This window comes from Oncorhynchus nerka, linkage group LG13 (assembly GCF_034236695.1).
Source record: "Oncorhynchus nerka isolate Pitt River linkage group LG13, Oner_Uvic_2.0, whole genome shotgun sequence".
Classification (NCBI taxonomy): Eukaryota; Metazoa; Chordata; class Actinopteri; order Salmoniformes; family Salmonidae; genus Oncorhynchus; species Oncorhynchus nerka.
In genome coordinates this window covers 72,478,772-72,504,446 of record NC_088408.1, presented here as the reverse complement: position 1 = coordinate 72,504,446, position 25,675 = coordinate 72,478,772, and the positions used below count along the sequence as shown (strand labels likewise).

Below are 25,675 nucleotides of genomic sequence, written 5' to 3'. Positions count from 1 at the left end.
GAGCCTTTGTGTGATTAGGGTGTGTGATCCTCTGAGGAGTTAATAATGAGAGAATCACTGGATCCACAGAGGCCAATCTCACCAGCCTTCCTCCCTCCTTCCCACCCTCTGCTTTCTGACAGCTCTCTGGGTCTTACGGCAGGGTCTGTGCGTGTGCATGCATCTCTGTGCATGTGTGGCAATATCACACATGTGTAAGTAGCAGTCGGTGCTGTTTAATTTTCTTTTTATGAGCATGGCCTTATTTCTATTACAGCATATTGAATGAATGTCATTCATTTTCCATTCACCCAGCTCAATGTGACATCGATAGATTTAGACTACTACATAATACTGGTTGCTCCAACCTAGCCTATGAATGAACGTTTAGAACGTAGGTGCACAGGTCGAGAGACAAATTGGAGTAATCAAGGTGACAGACAGTGACACATTCAATACTGCCTTGAACATTGTTGCCTGCATCTAGCTGATCTAGGGTGTAATCATTAGTCAAAACAGCTGGAAACGAGAGTTTCTATTGGACAAATTCTGGTAGGTTTATCCCTGTTTTGTTCCGTTTGCTTCCGTTTAAGAAATGTTTTTCAACAGAATTGGCTGAATGAATACACCTGACCACACGCAAACAGTTCACTTTCATAGCAGCCTCATACAAACAGAATCATCACTTTGCTCGTTGTATAATTGTACATGCTCAGTGCACAACACAAAAACCTTTCCAAGCCAAACCTTCATACCATAACCTCTAACCTCTACACACAGCCTATATCGTTGTAACCATATTAGCTTAACGTCAAAGTTAACATAGCTACTAGAAGTAACATGTTAGTAAACCCGCTACAATCACGCAGTACAGTGTACAGCAAGCAGTTTAGTAGTTACAATATATCAATTAAGAAAACCAAAACCTTACCTTGACTTGGAAGAGTTCCAGTGTTGGATAGCCTTAGCCAGCTAGATAAACAGAGAGGAATGATATTCATGTTAAGTAGGCTAAATTAGCTTAGCTGCGTTAGCTAAGTGAAGGTGAAAACAAAGAAAATGAAATATAGCTAGCTCTCTCTCTATCATCTTCTTCTCCTTAATTTGTTTGAAATTAATTTGTTCAACTATTGTCTTTCTCTTTCTTTGAGCCAACTACTCACCACATTTGATGCACTGCAGTGCTAGCTAGCTGTAGCTTATGCTTTCAGTACCAGATTCATGCTCTGATCCTTTGATTAAGTGGACAACATGTCAGTTCATGCTGCAAGAGCTTTGATAGGTTGGAGGACGTACTCTAGAAGTTGTCGTAATTACTGTGTAAGTCTATGAAAGGGGGTGAGAACCATGAACCTCCTAGGTTTTGTATTGAAGTCAATGTACCCAGAGGAGGACGGAAGCTAGCTGCTCTCCAGCTACACAATGGTGCTACCCCAGAGAATGCTATTGAGGCTGCTGTAGACCTTCATTTCAAAACAGTGTGTATAAATCAGTTATTTGGTGATGTGAAAATATTTAGTATATTTTTATCTAAAAAATAACACTTTTTCAATGTTTAACAATTTTTATGAAATTCACTGAGTTGGATGGTCCTCCCCCTCCTCCTCTGAGCAGCCTCCACTGACATGCAGAATGTCCCAGTATTCATTGTATATGCGTGCTGTCTGTCTGAAAGGATGAGCCTTCAGGGGGTTATGTACATAGACACCACCACACCTCATACAGCTCCATTATTCCAGGAGCAGAATAGATTCCAGAACAGGATGGTGTCTCCCCCTGGTCCCCCCCGTTCCCGTCCCCTCCTAGCCCCTCCCTGGTCTCCTACCCTGCTACAGAGCAGCCAGGCCCAGGGAAGGAAGGCCCGTGCTTGCAGGGTGGCTGGGAAGCAGAGGGGGGACAGAGAATTTGCAGAGAGAGGCAGAGTGGAGGTAGAGGGGAGGCAAAGAGGATGCCAATGGCTGCTCCCCCAGCGCCCCAGCAGAGTGACAGACAGGACTAATGACACAAGCTCATTTTCAGAAGTGATTGAAGTTCTCAGTGGGTAGTTTTTCATCAGCGCTCAGCAGACAAAAGACGCCTTTTTCTGCTTTATCTTTGTATGTGAGCGTGTGTTGAGAAAGAGAATAATTATGAGTGAAAAATATTTTTCTGGTTATTATCTGAGTCCTGGGGTGCCTTGAGAGGAAGAACATAAGTATGTGTATCTTTCACACCAGTGTGTGCAGGTTTGTGAAGCTACTCTACAACAGGTGTGTTGTGGTTACAGGTATGTCATACAGTAGTAAGATATAGTTCACCACACAAACACTAGTACACTGATCCATGGATTTTCTTCCACCAGCTCACCAAGAGCAACTCTGTTCAAATATTTGCAGACAAAAGAACAATCCCCATCCAAACATAGTAGGATCTGGTTGGCTGCTCAGTGGTTGGAGGATGGGGGAGGTGGGCGGGACCTAGTAAGGCTACAGTTCCAGTCCACCTCAGGTTGGTCCTGGGCCAGCCACTGTTGCAGATGTGGGATGACTCTTGTAATAGATGTTGGTTTTGGCTTAGCTGCACTGCTAGTCCTCTCTTTCGCTCCCTCGCTCCCTTCCTTTCTCATTTCCCTCCTCCTCTCCTTCTCTCTCATTCTCTTTGTTCCTCCTCAAACCATTGTCTCATCTTGGGTTGTAAGTGTAATGTTATGACTCTGTCCACTTCGAGTTAGTCTTGTCACTGCTTGAGCATGGCTCTGATTTCTACGCTGCTCTCTCTCGAACGACAGGAGGCCAATCTGACATACAAACATCCATACACTCACCGGAACAAGACTAGTGTTTTCTCCATCATTCTCACCCTGGAGCAAACTTCTCAGTATTGAAGCACACTGGCACTTCCAGTGCCTACAGAGGTTTTCTCAATCACATCTCTCCCCTACTCCTCCCAGACAGCAGTTCCTTCACTAAGCAGAGCTGAGAGTTGAGCACAGCCAAGTGTTCCTCCTACACTGGCAAATCCCTCTGCTTACATTGCGTGACCTGAACACAACAAGCATTCCAGGAAAAGCAGGCCTTTAAATTCCAACACAGTCCCTGCAGAGTGTTTGGTAAACATATCCCCCCTCACTCTCTCTCTCGCCACACTCTCAGTCTCTCCTTCTCCCTCCGTCTCCTTCTTCTGTCGTTCTTTTTCTCTCCTTTTCTCTCTCTCCCACTATCCCCCCACCCTCTGTGTGTCTTTCTCTGAGTGCTGTAGTCTGAGCGGTGCAGCTGTGTGTGTCTATGGAGACAGTGGGGTGTTTAGGAGCAGTTCTAACTCAAGGTGTTGCTCTAGTCGCTACTCCCCCTTTCCTCACAAATCTGGACCCCCCCAGCCAGGAGGGAGAGGGATGTTGCATGTGTGTTGTTTCAGGCTTTGGTTTCTCTCCATTTCAAGGTCCATTTCGAGATCGTTGGTCAGGATGTGTTTCACCTGCTGGCCCAATCGAATTACCGTGTTAGTCATTATGCGTTTCACCTGTGCTGGCCCAACTGGTATTTAAGACCTGCTAGCCCAGTGCATCAGTTGGAGAGGAGATGTTAGCATTTCCAACTTTAGAGAGCCGAACAAAGCCTTTTTTGCTTCATATTTGTTGCAAGTCCCTATCCTAAGTTGTTGTGGGTTTTTCTTTTAGTTTGTCTGTTCTCAGGAAAATCCAGTTGGCGTCCATGGTGGGTATCTTTTAAGAGCCTTGTATATTGGATTGGCTAGCACCCAGTAGGCGCCCCATGGATGCCTTTCAGAACCCATCTCAAATCCCACCTGTTTCCTTCTGGATGGCACTCATTTATTTGTTAGTTCCCCCTTTTTTTTTGAGCGACATTTTTGTTAGTTTTTAGGGAATGTAACAAAATAAGGGCTCGTTCAAGATCTTGTTTTCCATTAGTATGGTAGTCGCTCTAATCACCTACACTGAAGCTCTACTGTGCCCAGATATTTGAGTGTTCCAACAACACTTTTTCTGCCACTGACAACCAACAGGGGTTATACAATTAGTCAAATCAGTTTGAAAGTTGCATAACCACACAGGAAAAAAAGAAAACCATGGTCTTTGGAAGCATTTGGGGAAAAGCCTAGTTGGGAAATACTATATCAATGTACAAAGGCGAATCTGATCATCATTGCAAAGCATTATGACATCAGTGTGATAACTGTCCATCCTAAAAGAGTGATGAAAAGAGTGCTACGTATAGGTGGGGAGACCCCTTGGACGTGCAACTGTGGAACTTAGAACTAAAGTGAGTTTGAGTACCGGGAAAGGGAACTTGAGGTAGAGCACATAGAAAACAAAAATGAACATACAGCCAGACTAGAACAAGAAGAAGGTGCACATGCCATTCGTTTAAAAGAGAGAGATCTGGAAGTTCTACATGGAATGTTACTGGGATTCCTACTGTGATTATCCCCCAGCCTTACCACCATGCTCCCCTCACACGCGTCTTGCTTTGGTCTTAAATCTCCTGGGAGCAGCTGGTGGTGTTTCTGTTCCATGGAGGCTGTCTGATAGTACAGCCCAGTGCTGAGATGCTCTTTGGGCCTTTATCTGCGTGGCCAGTGCTGTCTGCTCACTGGGCCTTTATCTGCGTGGCCAGTGCTGTCTGCTCACTGGGCCCCACGGCAGCACTGAAAGGATTGGGTTAACCTGGTGTGTCTGAGAGGCTGAGGAATGAGGCCTTTGAAGTGTGTGTTGTTGGAAATGTCCCTGTAGCCTCCTGTCTCCTTCTCCCTCTGAGACAAACAGGGTGCTGCCTGCTGGTGTTGATACTGTACTGCAGGGCTCTCTCTACAGCCTCAGCCTGCCCAGACACCCAGGCCTCGCCAGGCCTGTAATTACATTTGGGGAATAAAGGCACAGAGGGAGAAGGGATTTAAACAGCTTGTCTGTGTGCTGAGCACAGCCAAGTCTCTCTCTCTCTCTCTCTCTCTCTCTCTCTCTCTCTCTCTCTCTCTCTCTCTCTCTCTCTCTCTCTCTCTCTCTCTCTCTCTCTCTCTCTCTCTCTCTCTCTCTCTCTCTCTCTCTCTCTCTCTCTCTCTCTCTCTCTCTCTCTCTCTCTCTCTCTCTCTCTCTCTCTCTCTCTCTCTCTCTCTCTCTCTCTCTCTCTCTCTCTCTTCTCTTCCTCTCTCTCTCTCTCTTTCACAGCCAACAAGTCTCTCTCTCTCTCTCTCTCTCTCTCTCTCTCTCTCTCTCTCTCTCTCTCTCCTTTCTCTCTCTCTCTCTCTCTCTCTCTCTCTCTTCTCTTCCTTTCTCTCTCTCTCTCTCTCTCTTCTCTTCCTTTCTCTCTTCCTCTCTCTCTCTCTCTTTCAGCCAAGTCTCTCTCTCTCTCTCTCTCTCTCTCTCTCTCTCTCTCTCTCTCTCTCTCTCTCTCTCTCTCTCTCTCTCTTCTCTCTCTCTCTCTCTCTCTCTCTCTCTCTCTCCTTCTTCCTCTTCCTTTTCTCTCTTCTCTTCCTTCCTTTCTCTCTTTCTCTCTCTCTCTCTCTCTCTTTCTCTCTCTCTCTTTCTCTCTCTCCACTGCATGTCATTGGGGATTATTTACCCAACACTTCAGAGAGAGCATGGCCAGAGTCCGTGTCAGACATGATGGAGTTTGGCATTTGACTTGTAGCTGGGCTTTATCAGAGGGGGTTCTGACTGAGGCTGCTCTGAAACTGGATGTGAGGCGCTGAGGATAACGATTGTGTGTTTCACCTAACATTGAGAGAAGGGCTGTTAAGCGGAACTGTATAGTCACCATGTTACTTCAGAGGGGGTCACATCTGGATATGAACAATAATAGCCTTTTCAAGGGCACTGCATCTTTAAAGTGTACAAGGAATGTTTTGCTTGTACCCTTACCTGTCACCAATCCCTTTCCTTAACCATCAGAGAGCCCATTCCTCAGCGCCCCTCCACAACCCCCCATCCCTCTGCCTGCTCCACGGCTGATTGAGCTGGGACCAGGTGAGTCTGAGGAGGAAAGAGGCCCCAGTGCATTTACACCTGCCTAGATGAAGTGCTGTTTTTATATATCACAGGAGAGAAAGGAGGGGACAGGACAGGAGAAGGAGAGAGATGGATTTGGTAGCTTTTACTGTAAACTACCTTCTCTCCTCATCATTTATCCAGAGCTGTACCCATCTCTCCTCTCCCTGCTCTCTCTCTCTCTCGCTCGCTCTCTCTCTCCTTCTTACCCTGTCTCTGGCTCCAGACCAGTGGTGTATAGTAACTAAGTAAAATACTTTCAAGTATTAAAGTAATTTTTTTTGTGTATCTGAACTTTGCTTTACTATTTATATTTTTGACAACTTTTACTTTTACTCCATTACATTCCTACAAAAGTATGTACTTTTTACTCCATACATTTTCCCTGACACCCTAAAGTTCATTTTGATTAGCAGGACAAGAAAAGGGTCCAATTCAAGCATTTATCAAAAGAACATCCCTGGTCATCTTCTGCCTGTGATGTGGTGGACTCCCTAAACATAAACGCTTCATTTTATAAATGATGTCTGAGTGTTGGAGTGTGCCCCGGTCTACGCATAAAGAAAAATAAAACAAGAAAATGGTGCCGTCTGGTTTGCTTAATATAAGGAATTTATACTTTTACTTTTGATACTTAAGTATATTTGAGCAATTACATTTACTTTTAATACTTAAGTATATTTAAAAACCAAATGCTTTTAGACTTTTACTCAAGTAGTATTTTACTGGGTGACATCACTTATACTTGACTCATTTTCTATTAAGGTACCTTTACGTTGACAATTGGGTACTAAGTATGACAATTTGGAACTAAGTATGACAATGGGTACTTTTTCCACCAATGCCCCAGACACACTCTGGCTCCCCCTCAAACACACCACTCACGTCACCATGGAAAACAAAGTTAAAACAAAGTAATCTCAGGGAAAGGTGCCTCTCACAATTTCCCTGAGATCTGATTGGGTCTGAGTGTTTGTCTAAACCTGTTAAACATGATGAGTTTGTTATTGTGGATGGATTTCAGAGAACTGCATTGAAGCTCTCACTCATATATCTCAGCGACTGGGGGAGAATAAGGGCCGGTGTATGAGTGTTCATGTGGGCCGTCACTCTTCATTCAAATCACTGTCTGTCTGTCTGTGTCTCTGTTTGCAGTCGACACGAGGCACTAGGCAACAGCTACGGCCAGGACGTATTGATCAAGGCTTTCAGATCTAACCTATGTCTCTCTCATCTCAACCTTTGTCTATCTCTCTGTCTCTCTTTCTATCCTCTCTGTCTCATTCTACTTTTATTTCAAACTCTCTAATTCTCATTCTCTCTGTAGTCTGTACTCATTAGCGTAATGGAAGTGTATTCTCTAGTCGTGTATGCCAGTCCTAGCTTCTCCTACCTTATTAGGTAACAGGTAATGTTTCCCAGATCTAGTATGATCCCCATGGTTTCTGTTTGGCCTTGAGTAACCATGTGGTGTGCTGTCCTTGGACTGGTTTCCTGGATGCTATTAGATGCAGGCTGAGACTGTGGATGCTAAATATAGTGCTGTGCTCTGTCCTCACACCAGCATGCAGCCATAACAACTGCTAATTAGCTTTTAATGGATGGATGTCGTAGATGACGTTGTATATAAACTGTTGCAGCCCCTTCACCTTCCCTTACAGCTGCCATTATATTTGTTCTTGCATAGTCCCCCACTTTCCACTACTCACCCGGACTCCTCAGTGAACTGAACTCCTCTCTCTTTTTCATTACATTTCTCTTGCCCACAGGGTAGAAGGCTGGTAGGAAGGTTTGGATAAGCGTAGTCTTTGCTGACCACATTAATCAATGTCACCCCAGCCGTTCCAGCTAACCCCCATCAGTGATAAAGCAAGGAGTAAGCTACGCAGCACAACATAGTATCTGTCCACGCTACATTTAGTAGATGCTTAGTTAAAAGGCCTTAAAGGTTTACCTCAAAAACCATGGTACTGAACAGTGTCATTTACCAGTCATGAGCCCTTTTCACCACAAAGGATTGTATTTACTTTCATTTTCCAGGTCAGATGTTGGTTCTCTTTACTTTTTTAATAGATTTCAAATAGAATTCTAAGTGCCCAGCCACGTCCCCTTCCCCCTCCATGACAGACTCAGCCCTCTCCACTGACCTACAGACATTACCCAGCTATCCCATTACACCATGGACATTATCATTCACAGAATGAACAAACAGCAGCTGAGCTTTTCTCTGAGAGCTAGTCTCTTAGAGAAGGCATCTAACATGCTCTCAAAATGTACCGCTTAGCTTCCCCTGATGTGCCCACCGAATCATTCCTGTCCACCCAGAGCTTACAGTCACACATATCAATAAACACAAGGCTTCCGCTAACAGTTGAACAATGCTGACATCCTGCCCTGAGTGGACTGAGGTACAGGAGGGGAGGTAGGGGGAATGTCTGATACCCTCCTACCCTTTCTCACCCTGTCTCACTTCCTCACTCAACACGGCAATTTCCAAAACCTCCCTCTTGTTTTGTCTAGCGAATTGTCAGAGGGGTAGCTTGAAATATCAACCCTACACCACTTGAAGGGCTTAGTCAGATTTTCCCAGCAACACCAATAGAGACTGTCAGTGGCAATTTTACTCTTCACCTCTCACATCTCTTCCTCTCCAGTGCCTGTTGGCCACCATGGACTCTCTGCCATAGACACGCAACACACACACACACACACACACACACACACACACACACACACACACACACACACACACACACACACACACACTCACTCATACACTCACTCACACACTCACACACACACAGTCACTCATACACTCACTCACACAGTCACTCATACACTCACTCACTCACTCACTCACTCACTCACTCACTCACTCACTCACTCACTCACTCACACACTCACAAAGACAGACACACAGCTATCAAGTGGCCTGCCAAGGGCCTCTAGTGGACACATATGTTTGTGTGTTGCTGTGTGTGTATGTGTGTGTATGTGTTTAAGTAAGTGTGTGTGAGTGAGTGTGTGTGATTGAATGTATGCCGGGACTGACTCTGGTGTGACCACAAATGATCCCCTATTTGCTTGGCACCATTGCACAAGGCTACCCACAGCTCAGGAAAATAAATAGGCATTCCAGCTCGCCAGAGCACAGCATGTAGGAAACTACTGAAAGAGTGTGTGCGTACTTTTTCAGGCTTGTGAGTCCCTGTGCTTGTGTGAATGTTACTGTGTGTGTGTGTGTGTTTATGTTTGTTTGTGTGTATGTGTGTATGCATGTGTGCTTCTCTGTCTCGCCAGCGTGGAAGTGGTGATGCTGTCAAGAGTACCCTCAACCAGGCACTGACCTTTCTCACCAATCAATCCATTGTGTGTGTGTGTCCTGGGGAGGCTAAGTAATTGTCACTCTCCCAGCCCACTGGCTCCATGTATCTGCTGCCTGGAGGTCACACAGGTGATGCTGTTGGAACAAGTGGGATCACTGGCATCTGATAACTGATAAGATCCTTTGGGAGATTAACAGGGCTGGGATCAATTCCATGTTAATTCAGGAATTGAAAATAAATGTCACTTTACAATATTTTGTTTGTTTGTTTGGGATTCACTGAATTAAATTTAAATGGGATCAACCCCTGCTCTGAAGATGATGATGATGATGATAATAGTGTGGTAATGGTGTGTGAGAAGATGACAAAAATGAAAATGGTTATTATTATGACTATTATTCTTCTGAGGGCAGTAGCAACTGTGGTGAGTGATATTTCTTTTGTCTAGGAAATGCCCTACCGAGGGTGACTTACATGGCTCATGCTTGGCTTATTGCCCACTGTGAGAAGTGTCCCCTGCAGACAGCTGCATACTGTTTTGTGCCGTGAGAGAGAGAGCAGTCAGCCACATCTATATGTGTATGCGCTTGGCAGAGCACAGCTACCGCCTGCTTAAAAAAGCAGAAGGTTTTGATATGGCGGAGAGGCAGTCATTTGCCTGATCTAATGGTGGCTCCCAGAGGATCCATACCAGTGTGCAAACACAGAGAGAGCGAGAGAGAGAGACAGAGACGAGGGAAAGGAGAGTTGGGTACAGCGCTGGATAAATGATGAGGAGAGAAGGAAATGTAGTTTATAGAGAGAGGGAGAGGAGAGATGGGTACATCTCTGGATAAATAATGAGGAGAGAAGGAAAGGTAGTTTACAGGGAGAGGGAGAGGAGAGATGGGTACAGCTCTGGATAAATGATGAGGAGAGAAGGAAAGGTAGTTTATAGAGAGAGGGAGAGGAGAGATGGGTACAGCTCTGGATAAATAATGAGGAGAGAAGGAACGGTAGTTTACAGAGAGAGGGAGAGGAGAGATGGGTACAGCTCTGGATAAATAATGAGGAGAGACGGAAAGGTAGTTTACAGGGAGAGGAGAGGAGAGATGGGTACAGCTCTGGATAAATGATGAGGAGAGAAGGAAAGGTAGTTTACAGAGAGAGAGAGAGGGAGAGGAGAGATGGGTACAGCTCTGGATAAATGATGAGGAGAGAAGGAAAGGTAGTTTACAGGGAGAGGGAGAGGAGAGATGGGTACAGCTCTGGATAAATGATGAGGAGAGAAGGAAAGGTAGTTTACAGAGAGAGGGAGAGGGAGAGGAGAGATGGGTACAGCTCTGGATAAATGATGAGGAGAGAAGGAAAGGTAGTTTACAGAGAGGGAGAGGAGAGATGGGTACAGCTCTGGATAAATGATGAGGAGAGAAGGAAAGGTAGTTTACAGGGAGAGGGAGAGGAGAGATGGGTACAGCTCTGGATAAATGATGATGAGAGAAGGAAAGGTAGTTTACAGAGAGGGAGAGGAGAGATGGGTACAGCTCTGGATAAATGATGAGGAGAGAAGGAACGGTAGTTTACAGAGAGAGGGAGAGGAGAGATGGGTACAGCTCTGGATAAATGATGAGGAGAGAAGGAACGGTAGTTTACAGAGAGAGGGAGAGGAGAGGAGAGATGGGTACAGCTCTGGATAAATGATGAGGAGAGAAGTAACGGTAGTTTACAGAGAGGGAGAGGAGAGATGGGTACAGCTCTGGATAAATGATGAGGAGAGAAGGAACGGTAGTTTACAGAGAGAGGGAGAGGAGAGATGGGTACAGCTCTGGATAAATGATGAGGAGAGAAGGAACGGTAGTTTACAGAGAGAGGGAGAGGAGAGGAGAGATGGGTACAGCTCTGGATAAATGATGAGGAGAGAAGGAAAGGTAGTTTATAGAGAGAGGGAGAGGAGAGATGGGTACAGCTCTGGATAAATAATGAGGAGAGACGGAAAGGTAGTTTACAGGGAGAGGGAGAGGAGAGATGGGTACAGCTCTGGATAAATGATGAGGAGAGAAGGAAAGGTAGTTTACAGAGAGAGAGAGGGAGAGGAGAGATGGGTACAGCTCTGGATAAATGATGAGGAGAGAAGGAAAGGTAGTTTACAGGGAGAGGGAGAGGAGAGATGGGTACAGCTCTGGATAAATGATGAGGAGAGAAGGAAAGGTAGTTTACAGAGAGAGGGAGAGGAGAGGAGAGATGGGTACAGCTCTGGATAAATGATGAGGAGAGAAGGAAAGGTAGTTTACAGAGAGGGAGAGGAGAGATGGGTACAGCTCTGGATAAATGATGAGGAGAGAAGGAAAGGTAGTTTACAGGGAGAGGGAGAGGAGAGATGGGTACAGCTCTGGATAAATGATGAGGAGAGAAGGAAAGGTAGTTTACAGAGAGGGAGAGGAGAGATGGGTACAGCTCTGGATAAATGATGAGGAGAGAAGGAACGGTAGTTTACAGAGAGAGGAGAGGAGAGATGGGTACAGCTCTGGATAAATGATGAGGAGAGAAGGAAAGGTAGTTTACAGAGAGGGAAAGGAGAGATGGGTACAGCTCTGGATAAATGATGAGGAGAGAAGGAACGGTAGTTTACAGAGAGAGGGAGAGGAGAGATGGGTACAGCTCTGGATAAATGATGAGGAGAGAAGGAACGGTAGTTTACAGAGAGAGGGAGAGGAGAGGAGAGATGGGTACAGCTCTGGATAAATGATGAGGAGAGAAGTAACGGTAGTTTACAGAGAGGGAGAGGAGAGATGGGTACAGCTCTGGATAAATGATGAGGAGAGAAGGAACGGTAGTTTACAGAGAGAGGGAGAGGAGAGATGGGTACAGCTCTGGATAAATGATGAGGAGAGAAGGAACGGTAGTTTACAGAGAGAGGGAGAGGAGAGGAGAGATGGGTACAGCTCTGGATAAATGATGAGGAGAGAAGTAACGGTAGTTTACAGAGAGAGCGAGGGAGAGGAGAGCTGGGTACAGCTCTGGATAAATGATGAGGAGAGAAGGAAAGGTAGTTTACAGAGAGAGAGAGGGAGAGGAGAGATGGGTACAGCTCTGGATAAATTATGAGGAGAGAAGGAAAGGTAGTTTACAGAGAGAGAGGGAGAGGAGAGATGGGTACAGCTCTGGATAAATGATGAGGAGAGAAGGAAAGGTAGTTTACAGGGAGAGGGAGAGGAGAGGAGAGATGGGTACAGCTCTGGATAAATAATGAGGAGAGACGGAAAGGTAGTTTACAGGGAGAGGGAGAGGAGAGGAGAGATGGGTACAGCTCTGGATAAATGATGAGGAGAGAAGGAAAGGTAGTTTACAGGGAGAGGGAGAGGAGAGATGGGTACAGCTCTGGATAAATGATGATGAGAGAAGGAAAGGTAGTTTACAGGGAGAGGGAGAGGAGAGATGGGTACAGCTCTGGATAAATGATGAGGAGAGAAGGAAAGGTAGTTTATAGAGAGGTAGAGGAGAGATGGGTACAGCTCTGGGTAAATGATGAGGAGAGAAGGAACGGTAGTTTACAGAGAGAGGGAGAGGAGAGGAGAGATGGGTACAGCTCTGGATAAATGATGAGGAGAGAAGGAAAGGTAGTTTACAGAGAGGTAGAGGAGAGATGGGTACAGCTCTGGGTAAATGATGAGGAGAGAAGGAAAGGTAGTTTACAGGGAGAGGGAGAGGAGAGATGGGTACAGCTCTGGATAAATGATGATGAGAGAAGGAAAGGTAGTTTACAGGGAGAGGGAGAGGAGAGATGGGTACAGCTCTGGATAAATGATGATGAGAGAAGGAAAGGTAGTTTACAGGGAGAGGGAGAGGAGAGATGGGTACAGCTCTGGATAAATGATGAGGAGAGAAGGAAAGGTAGTTTACAGGGATAGGGAGAGGAGAGATGGGTACAGCTCTGGATAAATGATGAGGAGAGAAGGAACGGTAGTTTACAGAGAGAGGGAGAGGAGAGATGGGTACAGCTCTGGATAAATGATGAGGAGAGAAGGAAAGGTAGTTTACAGAGAGGGAGAGGAGTGATGGGTACAGCTCTGGATAAATGATGAGGAGAGAAGGAACGGTAGTTTACAGAGAGAGGGAGAGGAGAGATGGGTACAGCTCTGGATAAATGATGAGGAGAGAAGGAAAGGTAGTTTACAGAGAGAGAGAGGGAGAGGAGAGATGGGTACAGCTCTGGATAAATGATGAGGAGAGAAGGAAAGGTATTTTACAGAGAGAGGGAGAGGAGAGATGGGTACAGCTCTGGATAAATGATGAGGAGAGAAGGAAAGGTATTTTACAGAGAGAGAGAGAGGGAGAGGAGAGATGGGTACAGCTCTGGATAAATGATGAGGAGAGAAGGAAAGGTAGTTTACAGAGAGAGGGAGAGGGAGAGGAGAGATGGGTACAGCTCTGGATAAATGATGAGGAGAGAAGGAAAGGTAGTTTACAGAGAGAGAGAGGGAGAGGAGAGATGGGTACAGCTCTGGATAAATGATGAGGAGAGAAGGAAAGGTAGTTTACAGAGAGAGAGAGGGAGAGGAGAGATGGGTACAGCTCCTGATAAATGATGAGGAGAGAAGGAAAGGTAGTTTACAGAGAGAGGGAGAGGATTGGAGTTCATACTCATAAAGCTCTCTGAATATTTGATCTTTCTCCAACGATGCGATATTGCAATTCTCACGATTCTATATGTATTGTGACTCTATACTGTATTGTGACTCGATTTTATTGCGATTTGTCTGCTGCAGAGAGACGAGAGAGCATGAGGGTAAAGAGAGAGTATGAGAGAAAAGAGAGAGTATGAGAGAGATGAGACAGCATGAGAAAATTTGTTTTGATCAGTCATGGAAATAAAAGTGCTGAAAACATGTTGGCTCACTATTTAAAAGGAAGATAGAGAACAAGCCATATAATCAAAAATACCAAAGTTTTGTCACAGGTACAGTACAGCCGACTAGCGCTAGCTAACACTATCTAGCAAAAATGTTACAAATCGGTACATAGAGTCAAAGCATCGATATAATATCATCCAAAATAATTTCAAGATATGTAACTGCATCCTTTCCCCCCCATCACTAGTGGGTTTCTCTCCTTATTACAGTTGAGATGTTGCCTTTATTGTCAAAATGCATCTCTACAGGTGAATTCAGATCTACAGACATCCTCACCCCCAGGATGTCATCGTTCAAACAGAATCCCTGCTAGCCTTTTATCTATCCCCTCTTCCAACTCACTCTCCTCTCCTTTATGTAGTAGGCTCGGGGCTCTGCCTTCCTGGCTTCTATTCTCAGCCTGTTCTGTTTATGTTACTTCTGACTGGATCCGAGCTCGTTAAGAAAAACACTGAAGCATGCTCCTCTTCACCTTTCTTCTACACAGCCGCATAATTAACTACATACTGTAGGAGTGTGTGCGTGCGTGTGTGTGCGTGTGTGTGTGTGTTGACTAGGGCTGGAGATCTTTTTATTCGCATGATTAATCTTTTTCAAATATAATAATATACCAGTTTTTAATGGGGAAAGTAGTAATATGCAGACATCATGCCCGGTTATATTTAATCTGTAATGCATTAAATAAGTTCACTAAATACGCTGAGTGTGCTAAACATTAAGGACACCTTCCTAATATTGAGTTGCACCACGTCTTTTTTCCCACAGAACAGCCTTAATTCGTCGGGGCGTGGACTCTACAAGGTGTCGAAAGTGTTCCATAGGGATGCAGGCCAATGTTCCCTCTAAAACCTGAACATTGTGAAAATTCTGTGTAACTTCTGGCTCGCGTTTATTGTGAACACTGAGGCTGTACCCGCTTTAAATTACAATTATAACAGTGGCCAAGTAGGCTACTGTGGCTTTTGCTCATCTATCAGAGTGGCCTACCATCAAAAACAATGGAGAAAATGCATCCCATAACATTTTAATATGGAAATAGCTGTTCTGTCATTCAGCTTACAGTAGCAGCCAATGTGTGGTGTTCAATGTAGGCCTACATTCCATGAGACTTTTGGAAAAAATATATAGGGCTTGACATTAGCCTGTTTATCCGCTTGTCCTTCAGACAAGGAGGTGACTGCAAATGTGTTGTTTGATGCAAGAAACCACTTAATAAAGGTCATTATTATTATTCCCAAACCATTATTACAGAGAATCAGACAAATTATGCTTCCTTCTGCCTATTGGCAACTTAGCTTATACAAGCCTGTCTCAAAACACAACACTGTCCCTTTTAGACAGAAAAAATGCTCTTTACCTGACTCGCTTTTCAAAGATGGCTACAACTTAGGGAAAATAGTTCACTTACTAGCAATGAATATGAACACGTGCACACATGGCAACATGCAGCTCTCACTTTGATCTCAAAACAAGCGGATCTACTCGCAACCACTCATGCTGTAAACACAGTCCAGTTCAAAGTGAATGGCACAGATCCATATATGGCAATGGTCAATTTGCGTACAGGGATACTGCAGCTGTGATTGGTTATCCTGCACCGGTCTGAAGAGTATGGGCTATGTCGTGCCTGTCAATGCAGTAGAATCCTACTCCGATACGTTCTGCCTACAACAAAATGTCTTGCATAGTTAGTTTTGCATATTCGGTCTTGAATAGTGTATTTTGTTTTGTTCTGTTGCATTGAAAGTGGCTAATATTGGCAATTCCCACAGTAGGCGGAAATGTTGATAGTGTTAAATAAAGGGGAAAACTACAAAGTTCAATCTTGTGCTTCTCTGCGCGGAACATTAATGCTGGCCCATGTTGACTCCAATGCTTCACACAGTTTTGTCAAGTTGGCTGGATGTCCTTTGGGTGGTGGTGGACCATTCTTGATATATACAGGAAGCTGTTGATTTAATAAAATATAAATATATATTTCACCTTTATTTAACCAGGTAAGCTAGTTGAGAACAAGTTCTCATTTACAACTGCAACCTGGCCAAGATAAAGCAAAGTTGATCCTGAAAAACCCAGCTGTGTTGCAGTTCTTGACACACTCAAAGCAGTGCACCTGGCACCTACTTCCATACCGCGTTCAAAGGCACTTAAATGTTTTGTCTTGCCCATTCACCCTCTTTGTCCATTGAGACATGGACACAATCCATGTCTCAATTGTCTAAAGGCTTAAAACTACTTCTTTAACCTGTCTCCTCCCCTTCATCTACAACAGTGATCACCAACCGGTCGATCACGATAGACTGGTCAATCTCCATGGCATTCCTAGTTGATCACCAAACATTTCTGTAATAACCCAACGATAAAGAGTTGTGTTCCTATTGTTTTATTTGTTTCGTGCTGTTGGAGGTAGGTGCAAAGTTGATACTGTGACATTTCAAAACATTTACAACCATGACAAGAGAGAGACTCAACGAGTACAGCAAAGAGCTGCTGTTTTTAATGAGTAAGTTCATGTTTAAATTGTTATTCAACACTGTCAACATGTTGTTCAAAGCTTTTATAATCCATAAAATGTGCGTTCTTCCTACTTCCACTCATGCTACAACCAGCATTGCAGCTGCAATGAATGAGTATAGCAAAGTCTTCCGATAAGCTTGGGTTATTATTAGTGGCTTGTGGCTTTTTTTATATCGATGAATATTTCACTTTATCTGGACATCGGATTAACAACATGAATTAGTGCATGAGGCAGAAATAATGCAGTGCGATTTTAGTTTTGCCATTAGCTGGAAGACAGTGTCCCCTTTTCTCAGAGAAGGGAGGGAGAGAGGAGGGACTGTGAGTCGGGTGAGAGGCAGACTCACTGCTGCTCCCTCCCCTCAGACTGACCAGCAGATGCAGGCCATCATTCCAGTAAAATGTAAAAAAGCTAATTATTATGCTCACTCAACTTGTATTACTTTTGAGGCACAGCTATCTATTAGAAGTGTGATCATATACCTAAAATGTTCAAATATAATATCACAATGGTCTGAGAAGAACAACATTGGCAGGGCAATTCAAACCTCATTGTTACATAACTGTTTTTAATAGGTTAATATTGCATAGGCTTACGCTTTTTAAGTCATGATTTTTGTTTTTTATCTGAGTGGTAGATCTCGCCTTGCATTTTTACTCAGAAAGTGTGTAAGGAAGTATGTGTGTAGCTGGTGTATAGGAGTCAGGCGAGGAACATCAGATATGAGTAAATAAACTTAGCCGACACCGACCTCGGGGACGACCCGGAGGACGAGGTGCAGGGCGATCCGGATGGAGACGGTGGAACTCCCGCAGCAATGAAGGGTCCAAGACGTCCTCCACCGGCACCCAGCATCTCTCCTCCGGACCGTACCCCTCCCACTCCACAAGGTACTGAAGTCCCCTCACCCGACGCCTTGAGTCCAGGATGGCTCGAACAGCATACGCCGGGGCCCCTCGATGTCCAGAGGGGGAGGAGGAACCTCCCGCACCTCACACTCCTGGAGCGGGCCAGCCACCACCGGCCTGAGGAGAGACACATGGAACGAGGAATTAATACAGTAATCTGTGGGAAGCTGTAACCTGCTCCATAAACCGCGGACCCAGCTTCCGGCAGGGCAGGCGGAGGGGCAGGCTTCTGGTTGAGAGCCAGACCCGGTCCTCACTGCGGTGGAGGTCGGCGCTCGCCTTCTGCCGCCTCACGGCCCGTTGCAGGTGCACATGGGCGGCGTCCCAGGTCTCCTCCGAGCGCTTAAACCATTTGTCCACCGCAGAAGCTTTGATCTGGCTCTGATGCCATGGTGCCAGAAGCGGCTGATACCCCAGTACGCACTGTAAAGGAAAGAGGTTAGTGGAAGAATGGCGGAGTGAGTTTTGGACCATCTTTGCCCAGGGGATGAATGCAGCCCACTCCCCCGGCCGGTCCTGGCAATATGACCACAGAAACCTACTCACATCCTGGTTGACTCTCTCCACCTGCCCGTTACTCTCAGGGTGAAAACCTGAGGTGAGGCTGACCGAGACCCCCAGACGTTCCATGAACGCTCTCCACACCCTGGACGTGAACTGGGGACCTCGATCAGAGACTGTCCTCAGGCACCCCGTAGTGCCGGAAGACGTGAGTGAACAGGGCCTCCGCAGTCTGTAGGGACGTAGGGAGACCGAGCAAAGGGAGGAGACGGCAGGACTTAGAAAACCGATCCACAACGACCAGGATCGTGGTGTTGCCCTATAAGGGAGGAAGATCTGTCAGGAAGTCCACCGACAGGTGCGACCACAGCTGTTGTGGAATGGGTAGGGGTTGTAACTTCCCTCTGGGCAGGTGCCTGGGAGCCTTGCACTGGGGGCACACCGAGCAGGAGGAAGCATAAACCCTCACGTCCTTGGCCAAGGTGGGCCACCAGTACTTCCCACTAAGGCAACGCACCATCCGACCGATGCCAGGGTGACCAGAGGAGGGTGACGTGTGGGCCCAATAGATGAAACGGTAGCGGACAGCAGATGGATCACACAGGCGCCCAGCTCGACACTGGGGGGGAGTGGGCTCTGTGCGTAACGCCCGCTCTATGTCCGCGTCCAACTCCCACAGGCCGGAGGTATGGGAGTGTGATCCATGGACCGCTCCTCTGTGTCATACATCCGGGACAGTGCGTCTGCCTTAGCGTTCTGGGATCCTGATCTGTAGGACAGAGTGAAAACAAAACGGGTAAAGAACATGGCCCACCTTGCCTGGCGAGGGTTCAGTCTCCTCGCCACCCGGATATACTCCAGATTGCGGTGGTCAGTCCAGATGAGAAAAGGGTTTTTAGCCATCTCAAGCCAATGTCTCCACGCCTTCAGAGCCTTGACAACAGCCAACAGCTCCCGGTCCCCCACATCATAGTTTCGCTACGCCGGGCTGAGCTTCTTCGAAAAGAAAGCACAGGGGCGGAGCTTTGGTGGCGTGCCCGAGCGCTGAGAGAGCATGGTTCCTATCCCAGCCTCGGACGCGTCCACCTCCACTATGAACTCCAAAGAGGGATCCGGATGAGCCAGCACGGTAGCCCAGGTAACCAGAGCCTTACCCTGCCCAGTCATGTGAAATCCAGCAATTGACTGATTTCCTTATATGAACTGTAACTCAGTGAAATCGCTGTAATTGTTGCATGTTGCGTTTATATTTTTGTTCTGTGTGTGTGTGTGTGTGTGTGTGTGTGTGTGTGTGTGTGTTGGCAGAGTGACAGATGTGTTGCTACCACCTCTGTAATGTAATCAGCGGTGGTTCCCGTCTCCTCTCTCTCTCTCTCATATAGTCCCATGAACAGCACTCTGCTGGAGTAGAGCCTTCCTCTGTCCAGCCCAGACCGCCCTCAGGCCACCTACCTGGGACAGGGGGCAAACCACTGCCTATTTAACACCTCATACCTCCCTCCCTCTACCCCTCCTCCTAGTACACCTCTCTGTTGTGCTCTCTCTGAAACACTGAATAATCAATATCCCCACCATCCCAAATGGCACCCTATTCCCTATTTAGTGCACTTTTTTAAACCACAGCCCATAGGGCTTTGATCAAAACTAGTGCACTACATAGGGAATGGTGTGCTATTTGGGACATTACCACTGTCTAAATGCAGCATACATTGCACTACTCATAACTTATGGAGCCATTGACTAGGGCAGAACCATGTACTTCCTATCCGTTCCTAACCAGGATCACATTAAATACATATCATGGTCTGTAGGCTGGCAGTGTGGTTTTATGGTTATTGCAAAAATACCAGTGACCAGTAAGTTTATGGCTGTGCCTTCATGTTTTTCAATGTTGCTGGGTGTGTCTGTTTTACAGAAACAACTTTGTAATGAACCCAGTGTACAGATCAAATATGTTGTTTGTATTGCTGTTGTTGGTCATCATCATCAGGGATTTACTACTACTGATATGAATGAGATCGTGTCAGTAAAAATGGCTGTCAGTAGAAACAGACAGCTTAGCAGTGTAATCATCATAGCAACAGGCAGCCAGGGGGCTTCTAGAGGTACAGTAGAGGTGTAACGCTCTCTGAAAACAGTTTAGTCTGAGCAGCGGGTGACCGTTTGTGCAGTGGCCAATGCCTTAGTCTGCCTATTTGTGTGTGTTCAGGAGGTAGCATGCTTCAGATGGCTGGAAGTGGCAGACTCTCCCCTACTGCCTGGTGGGCTGGAATCAAACCACTCAGGTTCCCATGGAAACCACCTCCATCCTATCAGCACTGCTGCTAGGCGATGGTGATTATGATGGTAGTGGTGGTTGGGTTGTAGTTAGCAGTGTTCTAAGTCAGGCAGAAAGGATCTGAGGTGAGGCAAACTCCCTCACACAGCAGAGCAGAGCAGTGATGCAGCGTGGATGGTTACTGGCAAGGAAATGAAACGCACACACACGCACCAGGGGCCCAGTGTCACAGACCAGGGATCAGGAGCAGAAGTGCTACTGCAGCATGACATGGGAGGGTGAACAGGGGTGAAAGTAAGGCGGTACGTTCCAGTATGGCGTCCCGGCCAAAATAAATAGTGGGGTTAAGTCGTACCGTTAAAACCTGAGCCTGTAACAATTAATACAACATGCCCAAAAAACTATAAAAAACTATGACTACACTATTATCTAACATTACTGCATGTCAGCAGCATGACAAATTTGTGAATTGACTGAAAACTGGGTGGTGTGCGCTCCAAATTGCGTTGTGGTTTGAGGAGAACACTTACATTTTGTCAAGGCTGAAATGAGTGGCCGTGACCGAGGTGTACATGGACAACAGTGGATTTTAGGTGTATTGTAACTGCAGTTGTAATGACGTCATTTGAATGGCATCATGATGTCTCTTTCCATTCATTAAATTGCTGGTGCAAAGTGTACTGTTGGGGTTTGAATGCTGAAGTTATTTTGTGAGTGAACGAATGTGCGCAGGTAGCTAACAGGAGCGCCTTTGTTAAGTGATTGTTTGACAGTAAGATAAAAACATCATGCCTGGTTGTGTTCATAACACAATAAAATGCATAGGCAGCGTGTCCATAAGGCTAGTGGAAGCTAAGCTTTCCCTAAAGTAAATATCATTAATTAAATTGACAAAATTATATAGCCTAATTAGCTTAATCCTGTCTATACAGAAATAGTTTGGCCACAGCATGGTTTGTCCACAGAAGATCAGTAGCTTCTTGAAAGAAAAAGCTGTGTATTGTTTTAAATCGCAAAGTCGGAAGGGCAGTGTGCACTTCAAATACCATATAGATGATTGTTAAGGTGCGACTGTCAGTGAAATGCAGAGAGACCCAACCAGTCATACCGCAATATTTAAAAGTACAGTCGCGGAAAACTGTTTGGAAAGCAAATGGCTATTGCTGTAAAGAGAAGACAATGAAAAGAATCAAATCTGTCTATTATATATCAAATTTCTTAACTTAATTGAATGAAAAGTAGCCTTTTGAGTTTTACCCCCTTTTTCTCATAATATCCAATTGTGATCTTGTCTCATCGCTGCAACTCCCCAACAGGCTTGGGAGAGGCAAAGGTCGAGTCATGCGTCCTCCAAACCGCGCTTCTTATCACCCGCCCACTTAACCCGGATGTCAGCTGCACCAATGTGTCGGAAGTCAGCCTGCAGGCACCCGGCCGGCCAAATGGAGTCGCTAGTGCGCAATGAGCCAAGTACAGCCCCTCTGGCCAAACCCTCCCCTAACCCAGACGACGCTGGGCCAATTGTGCGCCGCCCTATGGGACTCCCGGTCATGACTGGCTGTGATACAGCCTGAGATCGAACCCAGGTCTGTAGTGACGGCTCAAGCACTGCGATGCAGTGTCTTAGACCGCTGCGCCACTCAGGAGGCCCCCAAAATTGTTAACTTAGTTGAGCGATCTTATTGATCTTATTGGCACCAGCGGAGAACATCGGCCATATCCCCGGTGAGGTTGCATATTCACTGTCTTTGTCATTGGGTCAAGGCCACTTTTGTTTGTTTTTGGACAGTCATTTCCTCCTCCAGGTTAGATGGACGTCATGTCGTATTTGTGTCTCCCATTTTTGTAGGCCAATTATATGTATCAGACAACATGGTTTTTATTGATCTGTTTGTCAGTGTCAGATTAGGCTGCCCTGTAATTGTTGTAGTATAAAAACAAATGTGAGTGCAAACCTGAGTGTCCCGTACTGGTAAGAAATGAAATCTACATTCAGCCCTGAAGGTCACTATGTTAACGACTATGCATTACCATTAGCATGTGGTATGAAAATAGCCATTTGTCTAATGTGTTGTACAATATAAACATATCCACGACAAATGGCTGTCATTGGAGTATCAGCCAGGAATGTTAAACACTGTCCTGCCTGCGTTGTACAAAAGCTGTTCTGATGAAGATGTTGTCTGCAGCTCAACCCCACAATCCTTCACCCTCCCTCAGGGGGCTGCACCAGTTTACCTTTCATTAGGGGATCAGCGGTTTATCAACAGTTTATAAAGGCCGACGTTTGGATTAATCAAATCAGCACACATCCGGAGAAGGGCCGGACTCTGTAAACACAATCAGATCTGACTGCACAGATGGAATGAGAGAGGTGGAGGAGGGGAGGGGGGGATAGATAAGTAAAGAAAATAAATTAAATCAAATTAGAACAGTCGACGTTGCAGAAATCAAATGTTTCGAGGAAATGTTCCCTTCTTGGACTGCTCGGTACTTGTGATTTCCATCAGTCTACATGAGCAGTGCTGAGGGAGGGCTGTAGTCACCACTGACTGTAAAATGGGTCCCAGCGTCTGTCTGTCCCCAAGCCTAGCAGTGGCAGGCAAGACTCGCTCCTCCACTGACTCCCCATCAACTATCTATCTGGGGAGAAAATGCAGTGTTGCAGTCTCACTTTAAAGGGACACTGATCACAAGCACAACTCATCTCAACTGTGGAGAAAGATAGCTCTCTCTCTCTCTCTCTCCCGCCCTCCTCGTCTCACTCATTTCCCCGAGAGACAGAGAGAGCAGAGGAATCCTCTCGGTTTCTCTGCTCACAGAGTGGAAGTTGGAGTTGGAGAGATGGAGCTGAGCGGAGCTTCAAACAGCACATGTAATTGAGCAGACCTAGATAGACTATCTGGGAACATGAAACAGCAACAGTTGTGACGGGAGGTAATTGCCTCCTAGGCCCCATATAATATCTTGTCGAGGCTTTAAACTCCAGCAAACTGCTGGAAGTCCTTATGTCGGCAGGTAATATGTTCCAGGCATCAGCAGCCCTGTGAAATGAAAGAAAGGTAGCACTGTTGTGTGTGTTTGTGTGTATGTGTGTTTGAGAAACAAAGTATGAAAAGGTAGGAAATGTGTATGTGTTTGCCAGCTTGTGTGTGTTTGTATGTGGGAAAGTGTTTTACAGTATAGATTTTTTCTTAGGTTATGTATTGTTTTTTTAATGAATTAATGGAACTCAATAAAAGCCATGTGTTCATTTTGCATTCTCAGAGCAAAGGTGCTGTGAAACTCTCTCTTTCTCTCTGTGTGGGAGCAGGAATTACCTTGACATTTCTTCACTAAATTACTTCTTGCGGTGTTTATGGAATTCTGTATCTTGATTTTAAAGTGCAATGTTTTCCTGTAATAAACTAAAGTGGGTTGACACGTGCCATTGCGTTTATACATGAGTGATTGCTTTTTCATATGTGTTGACATTAACATTCAGTAGTGACCTCAGCACTGTTGAGGCACATGCCTTTTGATGACGAGTAACACAGATTGAAGGCTTTTAGCAAACAGAAGTTAATAATAATCCATTACTGGTTGTTTGACTTTCCAGTCATCCTTTGCTTGGTTACTTCTAAATGCACTCAGTGTAAAACCCCAAGTATCAATGTCACAGAGGCTCCTACCCAGGCAGGGAAATCGAGCGGAGTTGTGGCCTTAATTGTCAGGGTGATTATCCTCTTCCCTGGCCCCTGTCCAACCCCCTCCAGGCCCCTACCGTTCTAGGACACAGAGAGGGAGAGAAGGGGTGGGAGAGGGAGGAAGGAGATGCGTTATTAGCTGACCCTCTCCTCTGCAATTAATGCAACATCTGTCTACACAGATACAGCTGCCCCCAATTCCCTGCAGTTTACCCTCTATATAACAACTAATAAACCTACAATGAGTGTGTTACTTAGAGGGTCAGGCCTGCACTGTTTCAGACCACTCCACTTTGCTGCACACCCTACACTTTGTGTTACACTTCATTTCTATGCAGAAGGATGGTGGTGAGAGGAGAAAGATCCTGTTGAGGTGACAGATAAGAATATGCTACAAATTATACCCAGCATCAGCCTTCCTGATAGAGAAGTGTTGCCAGTGTTGAATTCATCTATTCAACACTTCTCTATCAGGAAGGCTGATGCTGGGAATCAGTCAGTCAGTTAGTAGGTCTGTCTCCCTCCCACAGCTGAAGAGTGAAGTTAAGCCTCTCATTTCCTCTTGATTAACTGGCTCTTTGTTCCATTGGTGGTGGCGCACTCCATGAAGGGAAACTGTTGGCTTTAAAACAAGCCTGCCACTGTGCTAATCTGCAACAGGGTTTATCCCCCTCTGATCACAAAAAGGAAGCAAAGCATTTTTGTTTGTTGTTTGCAATATGCCTCCAAAGAGATTTGGGAGTTTAGATTTTTACACATTTAAAAAAATATATATACTTTGGGGAATGGGATGTTGAGGAAGTGTGTTGTGTTTGAGATGCAAAACCAATCATCTCAGTAAAATGTTGACAAAATGTAGGTCATTTTCACAAAGCTTTAGTTTATAAGTGTTTTTACTATGTGACCTTAATTGCTTGCCTGATGTTTGTCTGCCTGTGTGTTCTCTCTGTGTCTCCAGGCAGCTTCTATGGCCCTGAGCAGCCTGGGTCATGTGTACACAGCCATCGGGGACTACCCTAATGCCCTGGCCAGCCACAAGCAGTGTGTCCTACTGGCAAAGCAATCCAAAGACCAGCTGTCAGAGGCACGAGAGCTGGGCAACATGGGCGCTGTCTACATTGCTATGGGCGACTTTGAAAACGCTGTACAATGCCACGAGCAGCACCTGGGCATCGCCAAGGCCCTGAACAACAAGAGGGAGGAGGCCCGCGCCTACAGCAACCTGGGCAGTGCCTACCACTACCACCGTAACTTTGACAAGGCCATGTCCTACCACACCCATGTGCTGGAGCTGGCCCAGGAGCTGGAGGAGCAGCCTATAGAGATGAGGGCGTACGCTGGACTGGGTCATGCTGCACGCTGCATGCAGGACCTGGAGAGAGCCAAGCAGTACCATGAACAGCAGCTGGCCATCGCTGAGGGCCTGAAGGACAGAGCTGCAGAGGGAAGAGCCTCCTCCAACCTGGGTACGTATTTATCAATCAACACAGAGGGACGGGTAGGCTGTGGGGAGTGGGCCGGGGGACTGATCTGGAGATCATATCCATCTATAACATCTTTATTTTTAGGTTTCGTTTCAGACATGGCTAACAAAGACTATTTATAGTCTA

At 45.8% G+C, this 25,675-nt stretch overlaps 1 protein-coding gene across 2 annotated transcripts in view; it reads left to right on the top strand.

The window, feature by feature from the left end:
* Positions 1-25,675, top strand: part of LOC115140053 (tetratricopeptide repeat protein 28) — a 259,236-nt gene that overhangs the window by 151,844 nt on the left and 81,717 nt on the right. For both annotated transcript variants that reach the window (XM_029678098.2, XM_029678097.2), the window contains exon 5: positions 25,024-25,531. In XM_029678098.2, coding sequence (XP_029533958.1) covers positions 25,024-25,531 — 508 coding nt within the window. The remainder of the gene's footprint in view (positions 1-25,023; positions 25,532-25,675) is intronic.